The sequence below is a fragment of the Entelurus aequoreus genome, linkage group LG14, assembly GCF_033978785.1.
Source record: "Entelurus aequoreus isolate RoL-2023_Sb linkage group LG14, RoL_Eaeq_v1.1, whole genome shotgun sequence".
Lineage (NCBI taxonomy): Eukaryota > Metazoa > Chordata > Actinopteri > Syngnathiformes > Syngnathidae > Entelurus > Entelurus aequoreus.
The window spans coordinates 59,870,271-59,890,694 of NC_084744.1; the positions used below are offsets into that span (position 1 = coordinate 59,870,271).

The 20,424-nt window shown below is 40.2% G+C and overlaps 1 protein-coding gene across 2 annotated transcripts; it reads right to left on the reverse strand.

Annotated features, from left to right (window-relative positions):
• Positions 1-833: 833 nt before the first annotated feature.
• LOC133665478 (aspartate--tRNA ligase, mitochondrial-like) lies at positions 834-18,761 on the reverse strand. 2 transcript variants are annotated; one of them, XM_062070785.1, is made up of 17 exons: positions 18,378-18,761; positions 12,514-12,613; positions 12,381-12,447; positions 12,202-12,303; positions 12,028-12,123; positions 11,494-11,617; positions 11,377-11,423; positions 10,763-10,869; positions 9,620-9,689; positions 9,370-9,519; positions 7,233-7,340; positions 7,096-7,158; positions 4,053-4,205; positions 3,769-3,987; positions 3,601-3,711; positions 2,056-2,131; positions 834-1,946 (listed from the first exon to the last, which is right to left on the reverse strand). In XM_062070785.1, exons 1-17 carry the CDS (start codon positions 18,502-18,504, stop codon positions 1,732-1,734), a joined length of 1,935 nt encoding a protein of 644 aa, XP_061926769.1. In that variant the 5' UTR covers positions 18,505-18,761; the 3' UTR covers positions 834-1,731. The 2 variants fall into 2 exon arrangements, with proteins under 2 accessions (XP_061926769.1, XP_061926768.1); XM_062070784.1 differs by having other exon boundaries at positions 836-1,946; positions 9,370-9,549; positions 18,378-18,760.
• Between the last annotated feature and the right edge of the window lie 1,663 nt (positions 18,762-20,424).

The window sequence follows — 20,424 nt, forward strand, 5'->3', positions numbered from 1 at the left end:
AATAAATACTAATAATGAAAACAAGTAGAAAAACAGCGCCAGCGGGTTGTGAAGTCAGTAAAGCAAGTAAAGTATAAATATGTAAGAAAGTGTAAAGTCAATAAAGCAAGTAAAGTGTAAGAAAGTGTAAAGTCAATAAAGCAAGTAAAGTATAAATATGTAAGAAAGTGTAAAGTCAATAAAGCAAGTAAAGTGAAAGAAAGTGTAAAGTCAATAAAGCAAGTAAAGTGAAAGAAAGTGTAAAGTCAATAAAGCAAGTAAAGTATAAATATGTAAGAAAGTGTAAAGTCAATAAAGCAAGTAAAGTGAAAGAAAGTGCAAAGTCAATAAAGCAAGTAAAGTATAAATATGTAGGAAAGTGTAAAGTCATATAGGCTCACACAAGTTCCGTAAATAATTGACATTTGGAGCACAGATTCATAGTTTCCACAGCTTGGTGCTTGTTAGAGGTAGAAAGCGTTTTCAAATAAAGTTCTTATTCTTTTTTAAAGGCACAAAAAACAGGTCGGGTATTGACAAATGTACATTTCTGAATATAAAATGCAGCCAATAGTATAATGAGGTTGCACAGGTAAAATTCCGACTACTAAATAGTTGGACGGCAGAGAGATGATAATCGATCTTATTATGTCGCAAGCCAATTTTTTATACACAAAAGTCGATTTCTTAAAGTGAAACCCACATTTTTACATTGGATTAAAAGTTTCCAATACTAGAAATATCTTGGAAAATTGTTAAAAATAAAATCCATATTGAAGAAATGTAATCGTATTTAAAATGTTATTACATTTTGTCTTGTCTATTTGTATTAACCTTACTTTCTTCACCTTTTTTGTTTCTATTTGTGTATTGATGCTCAACCTTGTGAATGTTTGTGTGTTCTTTTGTTCAATTAGAAACAAGAAAATACAAATAAAAAATAAATGTTTGTACAAAAGCAGATTATTTCTAAACTGAAAAATACCATTTAAAATTATTAATAGAATATACCCAACTGATATTTTATTTTGACATTCTGGTTGACAACTGTTATAGCTGTAATACGATACTGTACCTTTATTTTGGGAGATCAGAGGTTAAGTTATGGAGATGTCTCCATTCACTATAGAAGACATTTTAAAAATTGCATTTTTATGAAAGATAGCAACCTAGAAATTATTGATATTATGTTGCGAGCATCATTTGTCATACATAAAAGTCGATTTCTTGATGTGAAACCCCAAATCTCCCATTGGATTAATCATTTAAATTATTAATAAAATCTTGGAAAATGTTAAAAAAAAAGAAAAAAGAAAATCCCTTAATTTATTGTCTTTATTGGAATAATTTTTGTTGTTTTAGATGAGCCCAGTTTTTAATACATACAGTATATATATATATATTTTAATCAATTTGTATTGTTTGTTACTTTACTTCAAAAAATGTGTTTGTGTATGAAAGGTGAACGAGACCACTTTGTTTGTGTTGTCAGCTCTTTCCTAAAAGCAGTTAGCTCATGATTACTTCTGTTCATCTGCTCTACTTTCCTTTATGAAAGGTGAACAACACCACTTTGTTTGTGTTGTCAGCTCTTTCCTAAAAGCAGTTAGCTCATGATTACTTCTGTTCATCTGCTCTACTTTCCTTTATGAAAGGTGAACAACACCACTTTGTTTGTGTTGTTCACACAGCAACTGCATCAAGACCGGACCAGGATTTATGATCATTGTTTTTGTAAGTCCCTTGGTGGGATTAAAATCTTCCTTCCAAATCTCCACATTGGTCATCTTGTCCTCCTCTGCTGTCTGCGGGCCAGTTGACTGATATGTGGTACGACTTCAGCTCCTCCTCTGACACTAAATGTGGGGCACCGCTCATGAGGTCGCGACCTCGGAAGGACTTGGGGAAGGCTATGACATCACGTATGCTGAAGGCACCCACCAGGATGGACACCAGCCGGTCCAAACCTACAAAACAAAAGATCTTTGGATTTGTAGCGCAGCTCTACTTTTGGTTTCTATTTCTCTTGTTTAACCATGGCCCTGATGAGGATAAACTCATGATAGTTCATCTTACCAAGGGCGATGCCACCATGGGGTGGCGCTCCTGAGTCCAGAGCCTCCAGCAGGTGAGCAAGAAGAGTGGGATCCTCCTGGGAAGGTAAAGGTCAGTCAGTTACCATCAGTCACTCATCACAATATCCCATATTGTTCAACTGATAAGGATATTAGGCAGCACACCTTTATCAGTATCGTGCTTCTTCACACATACTTTGAAAAAGTCTTCATTGTAGTCCTTAATCCTCATTTTCAATGAAAAACAACCATCAGCTATTATCTCTTTGTCTTCTACTCTGCTCCTAAATTGATGTTGCTGATCATATTTCATTCATTATTATCTATTGACTTTTTTTCATTTTTCACTATCAAATGGTTCAAATCATTTTGATAGTAGGCTAATATGGCTAATATAGACACTTACATCATGCGTTGTCTTCATTATAACACTTATACATTTTGATAGTAGGCTAATATAACTAATATAGACACTTACATCATGTGTTGCCTTCATTATAACACTTATATAAGACTTTTAATGTCATTTTGATAGTAGGCTAATATAACTAATATAGACACTTACATCATGTGTTGTCTTCATTATAACACTTATATAAGACTTTTAAAGTCATTTTGATAGTAGGCTAATATAACTAATATAGACACTTACATCATGTGTTGTCTTCATTATAACACTTATACATTTTGATAGTAGGCTAATATAACTAATATAGACACTTACATCATGTGTTGCCTTCATTATAACACTTATATAAGACTTTTAATGTCATTTTGATAGTAGGCTAATATAACTAATATAGACACTTACATCATGTGTTGTCTTCATTATAACACTTATATAAGACTTTTAAAGTCATTTTGATAGTAGGCTAATATAACTAATATAGACACTTACATCATGTGTTGTCTTCATTATAACACTTATACATTTTGATAGTAGGCTAATATAACTAATATAGACACTTACATCATGTGTTGCCTTCATTATAACACTTATATAAGACTTTTAATGTCATTTTGATAGTAGGCTAATATAACTAATATAGACACATCATGTGTTGTCTTCATTATAACACTTATATAAGACTTTTAAAGTCATTTTGATAGTAGGCTATTATAGCTAATCTAGACACTTACATCATGTGTTGTCTTCATTATAACACTTATATAAGACTTTTAAAGTCATTTTGATAGTAGGCTAATATAGACACTTACATCATGTGTTGTCTTCATTATAACACTTATATAAGACTTTTAAAGTCATTTTGATAGTAGGCTAATATAACTAATATAGACACTTACATCATGTGTTGTCTTCATTATAACACTTATATAAGACTTTTAAAGTCATTTTGATAGTAAGCTAATATAGACACTTACATCATGTGTTGTCTTTATTTTAAGACTCATATAAGGCTTTTGACTTTTTGTAGCTCCAGACAGATTAGTTTTTTGTATTTTTGCTCCAATATGGCTCTTTCAACATTTTGGGCTGCCGACCCCTGACCTTAAAGTGTAAAGCACACGTTGGCAGATCTTTTACCTTGAGGATATTCTTCAAGACGTGAAGCTGCATAGAAGCGTTATGAATACGGATGGATCCTCCTCCGATCTCACAGCCGTTCAACACCAGGTCGTAGTGCTGACCACGGACCTGGACAAGATGGTCAAGAAGGAAGTTGCTAGAAGATAGGTGAGGTACAACACCTACTTGCTGTGGGTGTGTGTACAGTAGCGCTGTGTCCTCTGGCACTGGAGCAGTAAATGGATGATGGGCAGACTCAAGCTGCTCAGGATCATCCTCTTTAGGCAGGAAGAGAGGGAAATCCACAACCCACAGAAAGTGGAAGCTTGAAGGGTCACGGACTGAAGAGCCGTGAGACTCCAGGAGATCTGCACACCTCAAACGAAGACTACCCAGCAGTGGTCGCTGCCATACCAGCAGTCATATTTAGTCCAAAGCCTGACTTTCTGGGATTGTACAGAGTCTCTTACCACAATGTCAGTAGGACCAGCAGCTATGAGGAGGAGGTCTCCAGGTTGGGCTCTGGTCTTCTTCAACAAGGCATCAGTGATGGAGTCCGCCAGCAGCTTCTTCAGGGGAGACTTCAGTGTTCCGTCAGCTCGGACCAGCACCACACTCACCTCCTTAGGACCAAAGAAACCACTTTGGTTTTATTGTGCACCAAGTAGAACTTGAGCCAGGTGGGTGTCCAGGAAGTAGGATCAAAAGACAAAACTGTTTAAGTACCCTTGAGCAACATATTCAACATTGTGCCATCATTGTGTCAATGATAGTACGACGGAATCTCCATTTACATATACATACACACACACACATATATATATATATATATATATATATATATATATATATATATATATATATATATATATATATATATATATATATATATATATATATATATATATATATATATATATATATATATACACACATGTATGTATGTATGTATGTATGTGTATACATATATACGTATATAAGTATATATATATATATATATATATATACATATATATATATACTTATATACATATATACGTACACACATACATACATACATACATGTGTGTATATATATATATATATATATATATATATATATATATATATATATATATATATATATATATATATATATATATATATATATATATATATATATATAAATATATATATATATATATATATATATACTAGGGCTGCAACTAACGATTAATTTGATAACTCCGGCTTCCTCCCACCTCCAAAAAGACATGCACCTGGGGATAGGTTGATTGGCAACACTAAAATGGTCCCCAGTGTGTGAATGTGAGTGTGAATGTTGTCTGTCTATCTGTGTTGGCCCTGCGATGAGGTGGCGACTTGTCCAGGGTGTACCCCGCCTTCCGCCCGATTGTAGCTGAGATAGGCTCCAGCGCCCCCTGCGACCCCGAAGGGAATAAGCGGTAGAAAATGGATGGATGGATTAATCTGTCGATTATTACTTCGATTAATCGATTAATAATCGGATAAAAGAGACAAACTACATTTCTATCCTTTCCAGTATTTTATTGAAAAAACCCAGCATACTGGCACCATGTTGTGGATATTGGGGGTGCAGCATACACCAATAATAACACAGAAATGTAACTCATCAGATCAGAACTGAATCAGATATTGTACACGTTTCTGTTGTGAATAATAAAGGATTCATTTTAGGCTGCTTCTGAATAATAGCATGGAATATTCCAGCACCTTCATAACGTTTAGTTATACTAAAGCGTCACTCAAATCTAAATATATTTATATAGCTTTATCGGGCCCGGCTACATTGATCCATTATGAAACCAACCTGAGATATTTCTGTCCGTTACGTTTATTTCCAAATTGGTAAGCGTGCGTTTTCTCTCTCAAAATGGAGTCAAATGTGCCGGAGACACTTTATCAGCCCCGCGTTGCAACAATGGCAGAACTAACGTTACTCACAAAAAAGCTGAAGTCATGAATGCTTGTTGCCACTATGGACTTCAAAAGTTACGTACTGTGAGTTCTTCCCTTCATCCATGGCTACATGTTTCTACTTCAGGTGCTTCTGAAGCAATGTTGTACTTCCGTGACATTTTGCAGGAAACGCTCTTCTTTCAAGTCTTTAAAGTGAAGTGTTCCCACACTTTGGACCACTTAGGTCGTACACTTTTCTCCATTGAAGCAATAACCTCAAGATGTTTCTCCGCTAAACTATCGCTAGTGTTTTCCTGCGCCATTTTTCCAATGTTTCCAGACGGCGTGGTCACGTGAGCTGCACATGACACATCATTGGCTAGCTTACCTCCACCTCATGACACGTAGCCTCACCGCCGCTGTTTTCTACTTATTTGGATTATTGTTTCTCAGCTGTTTGTAAATGTTGCAGTTTAGAAATAAAGGTTTATAAAACAAAAAAAAACAACAACAAAAAAATAACCCAAAAAATAAAAAATAAATTAAAAAAAAAGCCTCCGCGCATGCGCATAGTATAGTTCCAACGAATCGATGACTAAATTAATCGCCAACTATTTTGGTAATCGATTTTAATCTATTAGTTGTTGCAGACCTAATATATACATACATACATACATACATACATACATACATACATACATACATACATACATACATATACACTACCGTTCAAAAGTTTGGGGTCACATGTAAATGTCCTTATTTTTGAAGGAGAAGCACTGTACTTTTCAATGAAGATAACTTTAAACTAGTCTTAACTTGAAAGAAATACACTCTATACATTGCTAATGTGCTAAATGACTATTCTAGCTGCAAATGTCTGCTTTTTGGTGCAATATCTACATAGGTGTATAGAGGCCCATTTCCAGCAACTATCACTCCAGTGTTCTAATGGTACAATGTGTTTGCTCATTGGCTCAGAAGGCTAATTGATGATTAGAAAACCCTTGTGCAATCATGTTCACACATCTGAAAACACTTTAGCTCGTTACAGAAGCTACAAAACTGACCTTCCTTTGAGCAGATTGACTTTCTGGAGCATCACATTTGTGGGCTCAATTAAACGCTCCAAATGGCCAGAAAAAGAGAACTTTCATCTGAAACTCCACAGTCTATTCTTCTTCTTAGAAATGAAGGCTCAAACACTAAATTGTTTGGGTGACCCCAAACTTTTGAACGGTAGTGTATATATTTATATATATATATATATATATATATATATATATATATATATATATATATAAATGGCCTATAGAGTACTACCATCTAATATCTTGGAAGTACAACTGCATTGCAAATGATACTGAAAAGTGTAATAAAAGAAAATATAAAAACTGGACAGTACAGTTATCATAATCAGCTCATTTTTAAATGTTACATTAAAAAATAAAATGTTATGATCAAATAAAAATGATTGTTTATTAACATACACAAAAGTACCAATATCAACTCTCAGGTACCATGAATTGGTACTGTATCAGCTCAAAGGTGAATGGTAGCCATCCCTACATACGGCAAGCAAACAAGTGTTACCTGGTGAAAGTGAGTCTTTGACACCTGTTTCAGTCCCTCCAAATCTTTAGCAGTAAACACTTCCTGAAGGCCAATACAAAGAAGCACGTTAGAAAAGTGGACAGCGGTGGTAGCAAAAAGAATGTGTTGGTTCTTACTGCTCCACTGGGGACACACATGGCCAAAATGGAGCTTCCTGGTTGGCTGACGGCTGATTTGAAGAAGCTGATGTCAGCAGACAGGAAGAGGTCTGTGATGTCCATCAGCTGGACACAACAGCAAGACACATATTGCTTGCTTAAGTCAAATGATCAGCAGGAGATGTATGTGTCTATTTTATTTCATACAGTCAGGCCAAAGTATTCACAGCGCTTCACATTTTCTTTTCTTACAGTCCTATTCAGAAATGAAATGAATTGTGGTTGGTTGATGAGCCTTTTGTGTATTTCTGCAGCATGTTGAGGCCATTGGGAAATGCTGTTGTGTGTTGGTTGATGAGCCTTTTGTGTATTTCTGCAGCATGTTGAGGCCATTGGGAAGTGCTGTTGTGTGTTGGTTGATGAGCCTTTTGTGTATTTCTGCAGCATGTTGAGGCCATTGGGAAGTGCTGTTGTGTGTTGGTTGATGAGCTTTTAGGCCATTGTGAAGTGCAGTTGTGTGTTGGTTGATGAGCCTTTAGGCCATTGTGAAGTGCAGTTGTGTGTTGGTTGATGAGCCTTTAGGCCATTGTGAAGTGCAGTTGTGTGTTGGTTGATGAGCCTTTAGGCCATTGTGAAGTGCAGTTGTGTGTTGGTTGATGAGCCTTTAGGCCATTGTGAAGTGCAGTTGTGTGTTGGTTGATGAGCCTTTAGGCCATTGTGAAGTGCAGTTGTGTGTTGGTTGATGAGCCTTTAGGCCAATGTGAAGTGCAGTTGTGTGTTGGTTGATGAGCCTTTAGGCCAATGTGAAGTGCAGTTGTGTGTTGGTTGATGAGCCTTTAGGCCATTGTGAAGTACAGTTGTGTGTTGGTTGATGAGCCTTTAGGCCAATGTGAAGTACAGTTGTGTGTTGGTTGATGAGCCTTTAGGCCAATGTGAAGTGCAGTTGTGTGTTGGTTGATGAGCCTTTAGGCCATTGTGAAGTACAGTTGTGTGTTGGTTGATGAGCCTTTAGGCCATTGTGAAGTGCAGTTGTGTGTTGGTTGATGAGCCTTTAGGCCAATGTGAAGTACAGTTGTGTGTTGGTTGATGAGCCTTTAGGCCAATGTGAAGTACAGTTGTGTGTTGGTTGATGAGCCTTTAGGCCATTGTGAAGTGCAGTTGTGTGTTGGTTGATGAGCCTTTAGGCCATTGTGAAGTGCAGTTGTGTGTTGGTTGATGAGCCTTTAGGCCAATGTGAAGTACAGTTGTGTGTTGGTTGATGAGCCTTTAGGCCAATGTGAAGTACAGTTGTGTGTTGGTTGATGAGCCTTTAGGCCAATGTGAAGTACAGTTGTGTGTTGGTTGATGAGCCTTTAGGCCAATGTGAAGTGCAGTTGTGTGTTGGTTGATGAGCCTTTAGGCCAATGTGAAGTGCAGTTGTGTGTTGGTTGATGAGCCTTTAGGCCAATGTGAAGTGCAGTTGTGTGTTGGTTGATGAGCCTTTAGGCCAATGGGAAGTACAGTTGTGTGTTGGTTGATGAGCCTTTAGGCCAATGTGAAGTACAGTTGTGTGTTGGTTGATGAGCCTTTAGGCCAATGTGAAGTGCAGTTGTGTGTTGGTTGATGAGCCTTTAGGCCATTGTGAAGTGCAGTTGTGTGTTGGTTGATGAGCCTTTAGGCCAATGTGAAGTGCAGTTGTGTGTTGGTTGATAAGCCTTTAGGCCATTGTGAAGTGCAGTTGTGTGTTGGTTGATGAGCCTTTAGGCCATTGTGAAGTGCAGTTGTGTGTTGGTTGATGAGCCTTTAGGCCAATGGGAAGTACAGTTGTGTGTTGGTTGATGAGCCTTTAGGCCAATGTGAAGTGCAGTTGTGTGTTGGTTGATGAGCCTTTAGGCCAATGAGAAGTACAGTTGTGTGTTGGTTGATGAGCCTTTAGGCCAATGAGAAGTACAGTTGTGTGTGACTTTACAGCAATAGTTGCTTGTACTTATTTGAACATTTGATTTGGACTGTATTGTATTTATGTTTTGTCCAAAATATTCAATAAACAAATGTAAAATTAAAAACATTTCTAATTCATTTTTGTTCTCAACATTCTCCACACAATACCCCATAATGCCAATATTAAAAAAGACTTGTTTGCAAATTGATAAAAACTCCAAAAGTAAGAATTGACCTTCATGCCAAATCTGGTATCGGGTTTGTCCACACCATAGTCCCTCATGGCCTCTTGGTACGTCATGGTTGGGAAGGGAACGGTGATGCCACCTTTGTCCGCAGGCCAGGAGTACTGCAGCAAAGCCTCCACCAGAGATGTGATTCCCGCCTGCTCCACAAAAGACATTTCTATGTCCAGCTGAGAGATACAAAGCAGGTGCATGAATAACTCAGTACAACTATTGTGGTCTTTGCTTCTTTCTCCCTACTTGGGTGAACTCAGGCTGGCGGTCTGGTTTGGAGCCTTCGTCACGATAGCACCGCGCAACCTGGAAGTACCTGAAACAATGACAGTTCCCATTTTCATGAGCTACAAATAAAATGCCTTTTTTTATTGTCATTACATGACAACATTTTTCCCATCATGCATTGCAATGGATGGTGGTTATTTAGAATGTTCTATGGCGTGTGGACATTTCTTTAAATGATGTCCACAAAGTTGAGTGAGCAGGTTGTGTAATGTGTGACCATGTGTGTTGGTTGCTTTTTTTCATGCGCCATGACTAGGGAGGGTTGTTTGGATTTGGTCCTACAAATAAACACTGTGCTGTACTACTTTTACTAACATTGTCCACAAGATGGCGGCACAGTCGCAGCAATAAGATTGTCAGACATTAAAAAAAACACCAGATTGGTATTCATCTCAAATGAAAGATGCTGTAGTTTGGACACCCCGGCTCTAGAGCGTCACCAAGAAATGCTGTTGTCATGCACTTTTCCACCACTTGTGGCAGTAATGAGAATATCAAACAAGTTTGGAGCTAAAGTCATGTAGCGCAAAAATTATGACTAAATGCGTGAAGCTGTATTTTCATTTGCGCTTTAGTTTTATTGATTTAAGAAACATATATATTATGATTATTATTAGTATTAACTTTGTTAGAATTCATTTATTTTAGCACAAAATAGTTTGTAAGTTGTCATAAATTGAAATAAATGTGTGTATTTATTTTTCATCAGTTTGTATGAGTCTATATGATGATTTTTATTTAAGAAACATATTATTAATTTAGTTCAAATGTATTTATTGTAGCACTGCGTAATTGTATGTAAATGTATTTTTCATCAGAGTTCTTTCTTTTGCAGAATTTTTGATGAGTATTTACTTGTGCAATCAGCCTGACCTAAGCCTTGATAATAATATTTGGGATGAAAACATGCTTTCATATCATTTGACAAGGTTGTAAACTGTAAGTAGGTCAGATATAATTACTGAATACAATTAAAATCAAGAGTAAGATGATTAATCCTGTGTTATTATTTCTGTAGTGGAAAGTAAAAGAGGTTTAGAACCCCTGCTTAATGAGAATGTAATAGTGGGGGGAAACAATGAAGAAGTAGTGAGTTCCCACCTGTCAATTCCTGCCACCATTAAAAGCTGTTTGAACTGCTGAGGACTCTGAGGGAGCGAGTAGAAACGAGCTGGCTCTCTGGAGGGAACCACAAACTCTTTAGCTCCCTGCAAAAGCCAGAGAAAAATCATGAATAATAAATGGTTGTAATGTCAAGCCACAGGCTGACATCATTGGGGTAGCAATTACAATATCAAATATATCAATCCATAAGAGGTGATTTTAGCCAGCCCTAATGACTATATGTACGGAGAATGCATTTGACATTTGACCTCAATTGTGTGCCACTCAAATTGTATTTGTTAAACGTTTCAAACAATCTCCATGCTAATTCTCCTTAGCCTGTCAATGGGCTTGCCCATTGTATCTTAGCATTAAGCTAGCAGCGAAAGAGCCATCCTAATTTAAAAGACTTTTGACATATTTGGCAAAATAGATGAATTCAAAGTGCAGCCTGTGTTAAATTGTAGTTTTAAAATAATAAATAAAATCATATGCTAACTACAGGATGATGTCATACTGACCAATAGATGACTATTGTGGTGCAGGTACATCTAGTGTGATACTTGTAGTTGTGTTGGCAAAGTATCAGACATGAAATACAAGATGGTTACCCCTGGTGTTCTTTTAAACAGAGTGGGAGTTTCTACGTCAACAAAACCTGCAGGAAGAAGAGGACGTCAATCCAGGATGGTGGAGAGAAGCTGAGCAAGTAGAAGAAGTGCAATGACCGTGCATATAGCAGAGATATTCTCTCATCTTCATCACCAGCTGGGACCTCAGTCGCAGGTTCTTCTGCAAGTTGGACGAGCGCAGGTCCAGGTAGCGAAACCGCAGGCGCAACGACTCGGATTTCTGGACAACAGAAACAGAATTTGTGATCATGGCCAGGGGGCCTTGCGGCAAATTCTGGGCCACCCTAAACCTGAGTCTTTAAAAACTAGTGATGACTCTGTGTCAAACTTGTGTCAAGGGTCCTTGAATGCACCACAGTTCCACGGTCTATGAAATGAAAAAGTAGAAGCTGTACATAAGTTTCTTATTATTATATTCCATCTCCTGGGGATTAAACCTTCCTTGTGTCTAGAAACTAGTGACGCCTCTGTTACAAAGAGTCCTTGAATGCACCACAGTTACGTGTCATGAGATGAAAAAGTGAAACTTGTGAGAACTTAAAGGTGAGCTAAGTGTATTATTATTGATCTTATGAACATTTGTCATGTTTCAATGGCAGGAAAACAATATTCCAACTACAATGCACTCACTTTGACAAAGTCTTTCAATTCAAAGGGCAACTTGCGGCAGGTGTTATAGACGTCCACGTCCTCGGCGAGGACTTCGATGTCTCCTGTTGGCATCCCCTGTGACAAACACGCACACTCAGCACTTCTCCGACTCATGTTCCTCACTGCTTGTTATCTAACACATTTTGAAGGCACCTTGTTCTCCTGTCCTGGTGGCCGTTGCCTAACGATCCCTGCGACTTTGATCACGGACTCAGCAGTGAGACTGCACAGGACTCCTTTAAGGTGGCGCGCAGACTTGGAACAGCAGAAAACAAAACCTAGCCACAGCTAATTCCAAACATGTTAAGTCAGCATCCAATCTTTACACTTACTTCCTCCTGAGGTATGAGAACTTGGGTGGAACCGCTGAAATCTCGAAGAATGACGAACAGGTCTTGTCTGTTTAAGACGGGTAAAAGGTTATTTTCCAAGCTCCCGTCCAAAGAAAAGAAGGACGCACCTCACCTGAGGTACTGGACCCAACCACAGAGCGTGACCTTCTCTCCCACATGCTGGCGTCTCAGCTGTCCACAGGTGTGACTTCGAAAGGACAGAGAGCTGCTACCTGCGCACATCAAAGCCACCTCCTTAGTTCTGAACAGCTATCAAATATAGTGTGCTTTTCTAGCAACTACTGTATCATCTTGTCATGTCAAATGATTTCAATACAATCATAAACCAAAAACTAATGAAAAAAATGACATATTAAGTCAACATTTCATTTTTTTCCTAACATACATCTTACATCTGCATCTTCAAATCATTTCTAAGATGGTCTCAATGACAGCTCACTAGAGTTTTGAAGAATCTGCTGCAGAAATGTCTTGAAATGTGTTTTCAACTCAAGTTGAAGAGCCCAAATGAAGATTAAGAGAGGACCTAAGATGGAACCTTGAGGAACGCCACCAATAGAAGTGAAGAAGTTGATCAAATGACTGCATCTGATGTGAAGCAGCTACAGAAACACCTTCATTAACCAAAAAGTATATCTCCATATATTTTGACTCAAACTTGATATTGGATATATATCTCAATATATTTTCCAGTGAAAGTATACAGTACATATAAAGCCAGATTCACTAAAATTGAAGTGAATGACAACTGTACTGTAAACACTTTTATTAACCAGTTAGTCAAGATGGGTATTAACAGTACTTTTATTAACCCAGTTAGTCAAGATGAGTATTAACAGTACTTTTATTAACCAGTTAGTCAAGATGAGTATTAACAGTACTTTTACAAACCAGTTAGTCAAGATGGGTATTAACATTACTTTTATTAACCAGTTAGTCAAGATGGGTATTAACAGCACAGAAAATAAACTGTTTAAGTAGCACAGAATTACATAACATAAACAAAATAAAAAAATATGATTTCTATGTAAGATAAATAGCATAGCTGTGCAAATAATACAACATGTATCAAAGTCAGATAAAAAAGACATGAGTTAATTCCCAGTGGAGGATGTCATGGACGGTCACACACACACATGAGTTCATTCCCAGTGGAGGATGTCATGGACGGTCACACACACACATGAGTTCATTCCCAGTGGAGGATGTCATGGACGGTCACACACACACATGAGTTCATTCCCAGTGGAGGATGTCATGGACGGTCACACACACACACATGAGTTCATTCCCAGTGGAGGATGTCATGGACGGTCACACACACACATGAGTTCATTCCCAGTGGAGGATGTCATGGACGGTCACACACACACGCATGAGTTCATTCCCAGTGGAGGATGTCATGGACGGTCACACACACACATGAGTTCATTCCCAGTGGAGGATGTCATGGACGGTCACACACACACACGAGTTCATTCCCAGTGGAGGATGTCATGGACGGTCACACACACACATGAGTTCATTCCCAGTGGAGGATGTCATGGATGGTCACACACACACATGAGTTCATTCCCAGTGGAGGATGTCATGGATGGTCACACACACACATGAGTTCATTCCCAGTGGAGGATGTCATGGATGGTCACACACACACACGAGTTCATTCCCAGTGGAGGATGTCATGGACGGTCACACACACACACATGAGTTCATTCCCAGTGGAGGATGTCATGGATGGTCATACACACACATGAGTTCATTCCCAGTGGAGGATGTCATGGACGGTCACACACACACATGAGTTCATTCCCAGTGGAGGATGTCATGGATGGTCACACACACACACGAGTTCATTCCCAGTGGAGGATGTCATGGACGGTCACACACACACACATGAGTTCATTCCCAGTGGAGGATGTCATGGATGGTCATACACACACATGAGTTCATTCCCAGTGGAGGATGTCATGGACGGTCACACACACACATGAGTTCATTCCCAGTGGAGGATGTCATGGACGGTCACACACACACACATGAGTTCATTCCCAGTGGAGGATGTCATGGATGGTCATACACACACATGAGTTCATTCCCAGTGGAGGATGTCATGGACGGTCACACACACACACAAGTTCATTCCCAGTGGAGGATGTCATGGACGGTCACACACACACATGAGTTCATTCCCAGTGGAGGATGTCATGGACGGTCACACACACACATGAGTTCATTCCCAGTGGAGGATGTCATGGACGGTCACACACACACACATGAGTTCATTCCCAGTGGAGGATGTCATGGATGGTCACACACACACATGAGTTCATTCCCAGTGGAGGATGTCATGGACGGTCACACACACACACAAGTTCATTCCCAGTGGAGGATGTCATGGACGGTCACACACACACACGGTTCTGCTCAGCGCCAAGTAAGTGACTTAACTTCATCTTTATTTTAGCATGAACAATGTTATTTTATTCTAGTTTAAAATGTAGAAAAATAAACTCTTCAAATAAGACATTTTGGTATTCCCCCACATATAACATCTTTATTTAAAGATTGTGCAACATCTGGAGGATGCCTTCATTAACATCTGGAGGATGCCTTCATTAACATCTGGAGGATGCCTTCATTAACATCTGGAGGATGCCTTCATTAAGAATTGCAAGTTGAATAATCCTTCTTTGTCAAATAAAATACTCATTTTTATCTTCAAAGTCCTGCTAATTTTTTAGATTTAGGGGATCTTATCAAGTAAGATTATCTTTCCAAGCAGCGAGTTCATTTCACTTCTTTTTGTTTCCTAAAATCTTTTCCATCTTATATTTTGACAGCTGTGTTTTGCAGCGCACTCTTGTTGTGTTTGTCATCTGTTGTGTTGTGTGCAGCGCACTCTTGTTGTGCAGCGCACTCTTGTTGTGTTTGTCAGTTGTTGTGTTTGTCAGCTGTGTTTGACAGCTGTGTTTTGCAGTGCACTCTTGTTGTGTTTGTCAGCTGTTGTGTTTGTCAGCTGTTGTGTTGTGTGCAGTGCACTCTTGTTGTGTTTGTCAGCTGTTGTGTTGTGTGCAGCGCACTCTTGTTGGTCAGCGCACTCTTGTTGTGTTTGTCAGTTGTTGTGTTTGTCAGCTGTGTTTGACAGCTGTGTTTTGCAGTGCACTCTTGTTGTGTTTGTCAGCTGTTGTGTTTGTCAGCTGTTGTGTTGTGTGCAGTGCACTCTTGTTGTGTTTGTCAGCTGTTGTGTTGTGTGCAGTGCACTCTTGTTGTGTTTGTCATCTGTTGTGTTGTGTGCAGCGCACTCTTGTTGTGTTTGTCAGCTGTTGTGTTGTGTGCAGCGCACTCTTGTTGTGCAGCGCACTCTTGTTGTGTTTGTCAGCTGTGGTCCGCAGCGCTACTCACGTGTAATACACTTGTGGCACTAACCACCAATTCAAACAAATTCATTCTAACAAAATCATTCATAATAATAATAATATGTATGTTTCTTCAATAAACTGTCAAAGTGCAAATGTAAATACAACTTCACCGCTTTAGTCATCATTTTTGCGCTTTAGCTGCACACTTCATCTGTTTGTTTGTACCTGTGATAGTACGCTATCGTGTGAAGTACCTGTGATAGTAGGCTGTAGTGTGAAGTACCTGTGATAGTAGGCTGTAGTGTGAAGTACCTGTGATAGTAGGCTATCATGTGAAGTACCTGTGATAGTAGGCTGTAGTGTGAAGTACCTGTGATAGTAGGCTATCATGTGAAGTACCTGTGATAGTAGGCTGTAGTGTGAAGTACCTGTGATAGTAGGCTATCGTGTGAAGTACCTGTGATAGTAGGCTGTAGTGTGAAGTACCTGTGATAGTAGGCTATCGGGTGAAGTACCTGTGATAGTAGGCTATCATGTGAAGTACCTGTGATAGTAGGCTGTAGTGTGAAGTACCTGTGATAGTAGGCTATCGTGTGAAGTACCTGTGATAGTAGGCTGTAGTGTGAAGTACCTGTGATAGTAGGCTATCGCGTGAAGTACCTGTGATAGTAGGCTATCATGTGAAGTACCTGTGATAGTAGGCTATCATGTGAAGTACCTGTGATAGTAGGCTATCGTGTGAAGTACCTGTGATAGTAGGCTATCATGTGAAGTACCTGTGATAGTAGGCTATCGTGTGAAGTACCTGTGATAGTAGGCTATCATGTGAAGTACCTGTGATAGTAGGCTATCATGTGAAGTACCTGTGATAGTAGGCTATCGTGTGAAGTACCTGTGATAGTAGGCTATCGTGTGAAGTACCTGTGATAGTAGGCTATCGCGTGAAGTACCTGTGATAGTAGGCTATCATGTGAAGTACCTGTGATAGTAGGCTATCGTGTGAAGTACCTGTGATAGTAGGCTATCATGTGAAGTACCTGTGATAGTAGGCTATCATGTGAAGTACCTGTGATAGTAGGCTATCATGTGAAGTACCTGTGATAGTAGGCTATCATGTGAAGTACCTGTGATAGTAGGCTATCGTGTGAAGTACCTGTGATAGTAGGCTATCATGTGAAGTACCTGTGATAGTAGGCTATCGTGTGAAGTACCTGTGATAGTAGGCTATCCTGTGAAGTACCTGTGATAGTAGGCAATCATGTGAAGTACCTGTGATAGTAGGCAATCATGTGAAGTACCTGTGATAGTAGGCTATCATGTGAAGTACCTGTGATAGTAGGCTATCGTGTGAAGTACCTGTGATAGTAGGCTATCCTGTGAAGTACCTGTGATAGTAGGCAATCATGTGAAGTACCTGTGATAGTAGGCTATCATGTGAAGTACTATCATGTGAAGTACCTGTGATAGTAGGCAATCATGTGAAGTACCTGTGATAGTAGGCTATCACGTGAAGTACCTGTGATAGTAGGCTATCGTGTGAAGTACCTGTGATAGTAGGCTGTAGTGTGAAGTACCTGTGATAGTAGGCTAACGTGTGAAGTACCTGTGATAGTAGGCTATCATGTGAAGTACCTGTGATAGTAGGCTATCGTGTGAAGTACCTGTGATAGTAGGCTATCATGTGAAGTACCTGTGATAGTAGGCTATCATGTGAAGTACCTGTGATAGTAGGCTGTAGTGTGAAGTACCTGTGATAGTAGGCTAACGTGTGAAGTACCTGTGATAGTAGGCTATCATGTGAAGTACCTGTGATAGTAGGCTATCATGTGAAGTACATGTGATAGTAGGCTATCATGTGAAGTACCTGTGATAGTAGGCTGTAGTGTGAAGTACCTGTGATAGTAGGCTGTAGTGTGAAGTACCTGTGATAGTAGGCTAACGTGTGAAGTACCTGTGATAGTAGGCTAACGTGTGAAGTACCTGTGATAGTAGGCTATCCTGTGATAGTAGGCCATCATGTGAAGTACCTGTGATAGTAGGCTATCACGTGAAGTACCTGTGATAGTAGGCTATCGTGTGAAGTACCTGTGATAGTAGGCTGTAGTGTGAAGTACCTGTGATAGTAGGCTAACGTGTGAAGTACCTGTGATAGTAGGCTATCATGTGAAGTACCTGTGATAATAGGCTATCGTGTGAAGTACCTGTGATAGTAGGCTATCATGTGAAGTACCTGTGATAGTAGGCTATCATGTGAAGTACCTGTGATAGTAGGCTGTAGTGTGAAGTACCTGTGATAGTAGGCTAACGTGTGAAGTACCTGTGATAGTAGGCTATCATGTGAAGTACCTGTGATAGTAGGCTATCATGTGAAGTACATGTGATAGTAGGCTATCATGTGAAGTACCTGTGATAGTAGGCTGTAGTGTGAAGTACCTGTGATAGTAGGCTGTAGTGTGAAGTACCTGTGATAGTAGGCTAACGTGTGAAGTACCTGTGATAGTAGGCTAACGTGTGAAGTACCTGTGATAGTAGGCTATCCTGTGATAGTAGGCCATCATGTGAAGTACCTGTGATAGTAGGCTATCCTGTGATAGTAGGCTGTAGTGTGAAGTACCTGTGATAGTAGGCTGGGACAGGTACACGTTGTCAGAGCAGCTCATGTGTCTGACATTCCAAAGTTGACTTGCAACTCTATGAGCTCCTAAGGTTCTCAGCAGCACAAATCTGCACGTTGTAGCCATGATGATGCAGCAATTATTCCATAACAAATCCCATGATGATGCAGCAATTATTCCATGATGATGGAACAATTATTTCATAACAAGCGACGAGTGACTAGATCAGATGCGTCTTGGTAAAAAATAAAAAGTTAGAAAAAAGTTGATGTGTTGCGTCAGGAGATGTTAAAAACATTTATCGCACGCATAATAACCAAGTTGTGACTCAATGATTGCAATTGTTTGAATTATTGTTGTTAAAGGTCGACAATGAAAGCAGTGAACATTTCCGGCATCAACCAATTACTTCCGGTTTCTTTCTGTAGTTGGTGTCAGTTTAATGACTTGTTTAACAGTAACGCTAGTTCAAAATATGACAGGTATTTGTTTTTTAATATCTTTAAGTACATATTTGTGTTAAAATAGCTCCAGATCAATGATATCATTTAAAAGCCAACAGCGGCTCCCCCTCTGACGAATGTGGATTCCTCCATTTTCTTCTTCTTCGGAGTATATTCGCAAATACAACCGCCAGCGGCCCCTACCGGATGTGAGTGTTATAGCATATGATTATTTACATGCAAATACTGTCGCCAGAGTGTAAACACAAAAGTGTGTGAGTTGCACAAAATAACAAATATTCTGTATCATGTACATTTAAATTCACCCTGTGACCAAGAGAGGGACAAGCGGCAGAAAATGTCGAGCTCGGATCTTCCTAAGTCCACCAGTTTTACGAATTGACTTTAGGTAGCAAGACTTTGGAATAGTTACATGTTTTCCCTTTTGTACGATCCACTTTCAACCAGTTTGTTGCTCCCTCTCGGTCAGCGTGTGGTGGAATTTCATTTTAAAATCCATCCATCCATCCATTTTCTACCCATTGTCCCTTCCGGAGTCGCGGGGGTGCTAGTGGAAGGCGGGGTACATCCTGGACAAGGAAGGCGGGGAACACCCTGGACAAGGAAGGCGGCTTACACCCTGGACAAGGAAGGCGGGGTACTCCCTGGACTAGGAAGGCGGTGTACACCCTGGACTAGGAAGGAGAGGTATACCCTGGACAAGGAAGGAGGGGTACATCCTGGACAAGGAAGGAGGGGTACACCCTGGACAAGGAAGGTGGGGTACACCCTGGACAAGGAAGGCAGTGTACACCCTGGACAAGGAAGGCAGTGTACACCCTGGACAAGGAAGGAGGGGTACATCCTGGACAAGGAAGGCGGTGTATACCCTGGACAAGGAAGGAGGGGTACACCCTGAACAAGGAAGGCGGGGTACACCCTGGACAAGGAAGGCGGCTTACACCCTGGACAAGGAAGGCGGTGTATACCCTGGACTAGGAAGGAGAGGTATACCCTGGACAAGGAAGGAGGGGTACATCCTGGACAAGGAAGGAGGGGTACACCCTGGACAAGGAAGGTGGGGTACACCCTGGACAAGGAAGGCAGTGTACACCCTGGACAAGGAAGGCGGGGTACACCCTGGACAAGGAAGGAGGGGTACATCCTGGACAAGGAAGGCGGTGTATACCCTGGACAAGGAAGGAGGGGTACACCCTGGACAAGGAAGGCTGTGTACACCCTGGACAAGGAAGGAGGGGTACATCCTGGACAAGGAAGGAGGGGTACATCCTGGACAAGGAAGGAGGGGTACACCCTGGACAAGGAAGGCTGTGTACACCCTGGACAAGGAAGGCAGTGTACACCCTGGACAAGGAAGGAGGGGTACATCCTGGACAAGGAAGGCGGTGTACACCCTGCACAAGGAAGGAGGGGTACATCCTGGACAAGGAAGGCGGTGTATACCCTGGACAAGGAAGGAGGCGTACACCCTGGACAAGGAAGGAGGCGTACACCCTGGACAAGGAAGGCGGGGTACACCCTGGACAAGGAAGGCAGTGTACACCCTGCACAAGGAAGGAGGGGTACATCCTGGACAAGGAAG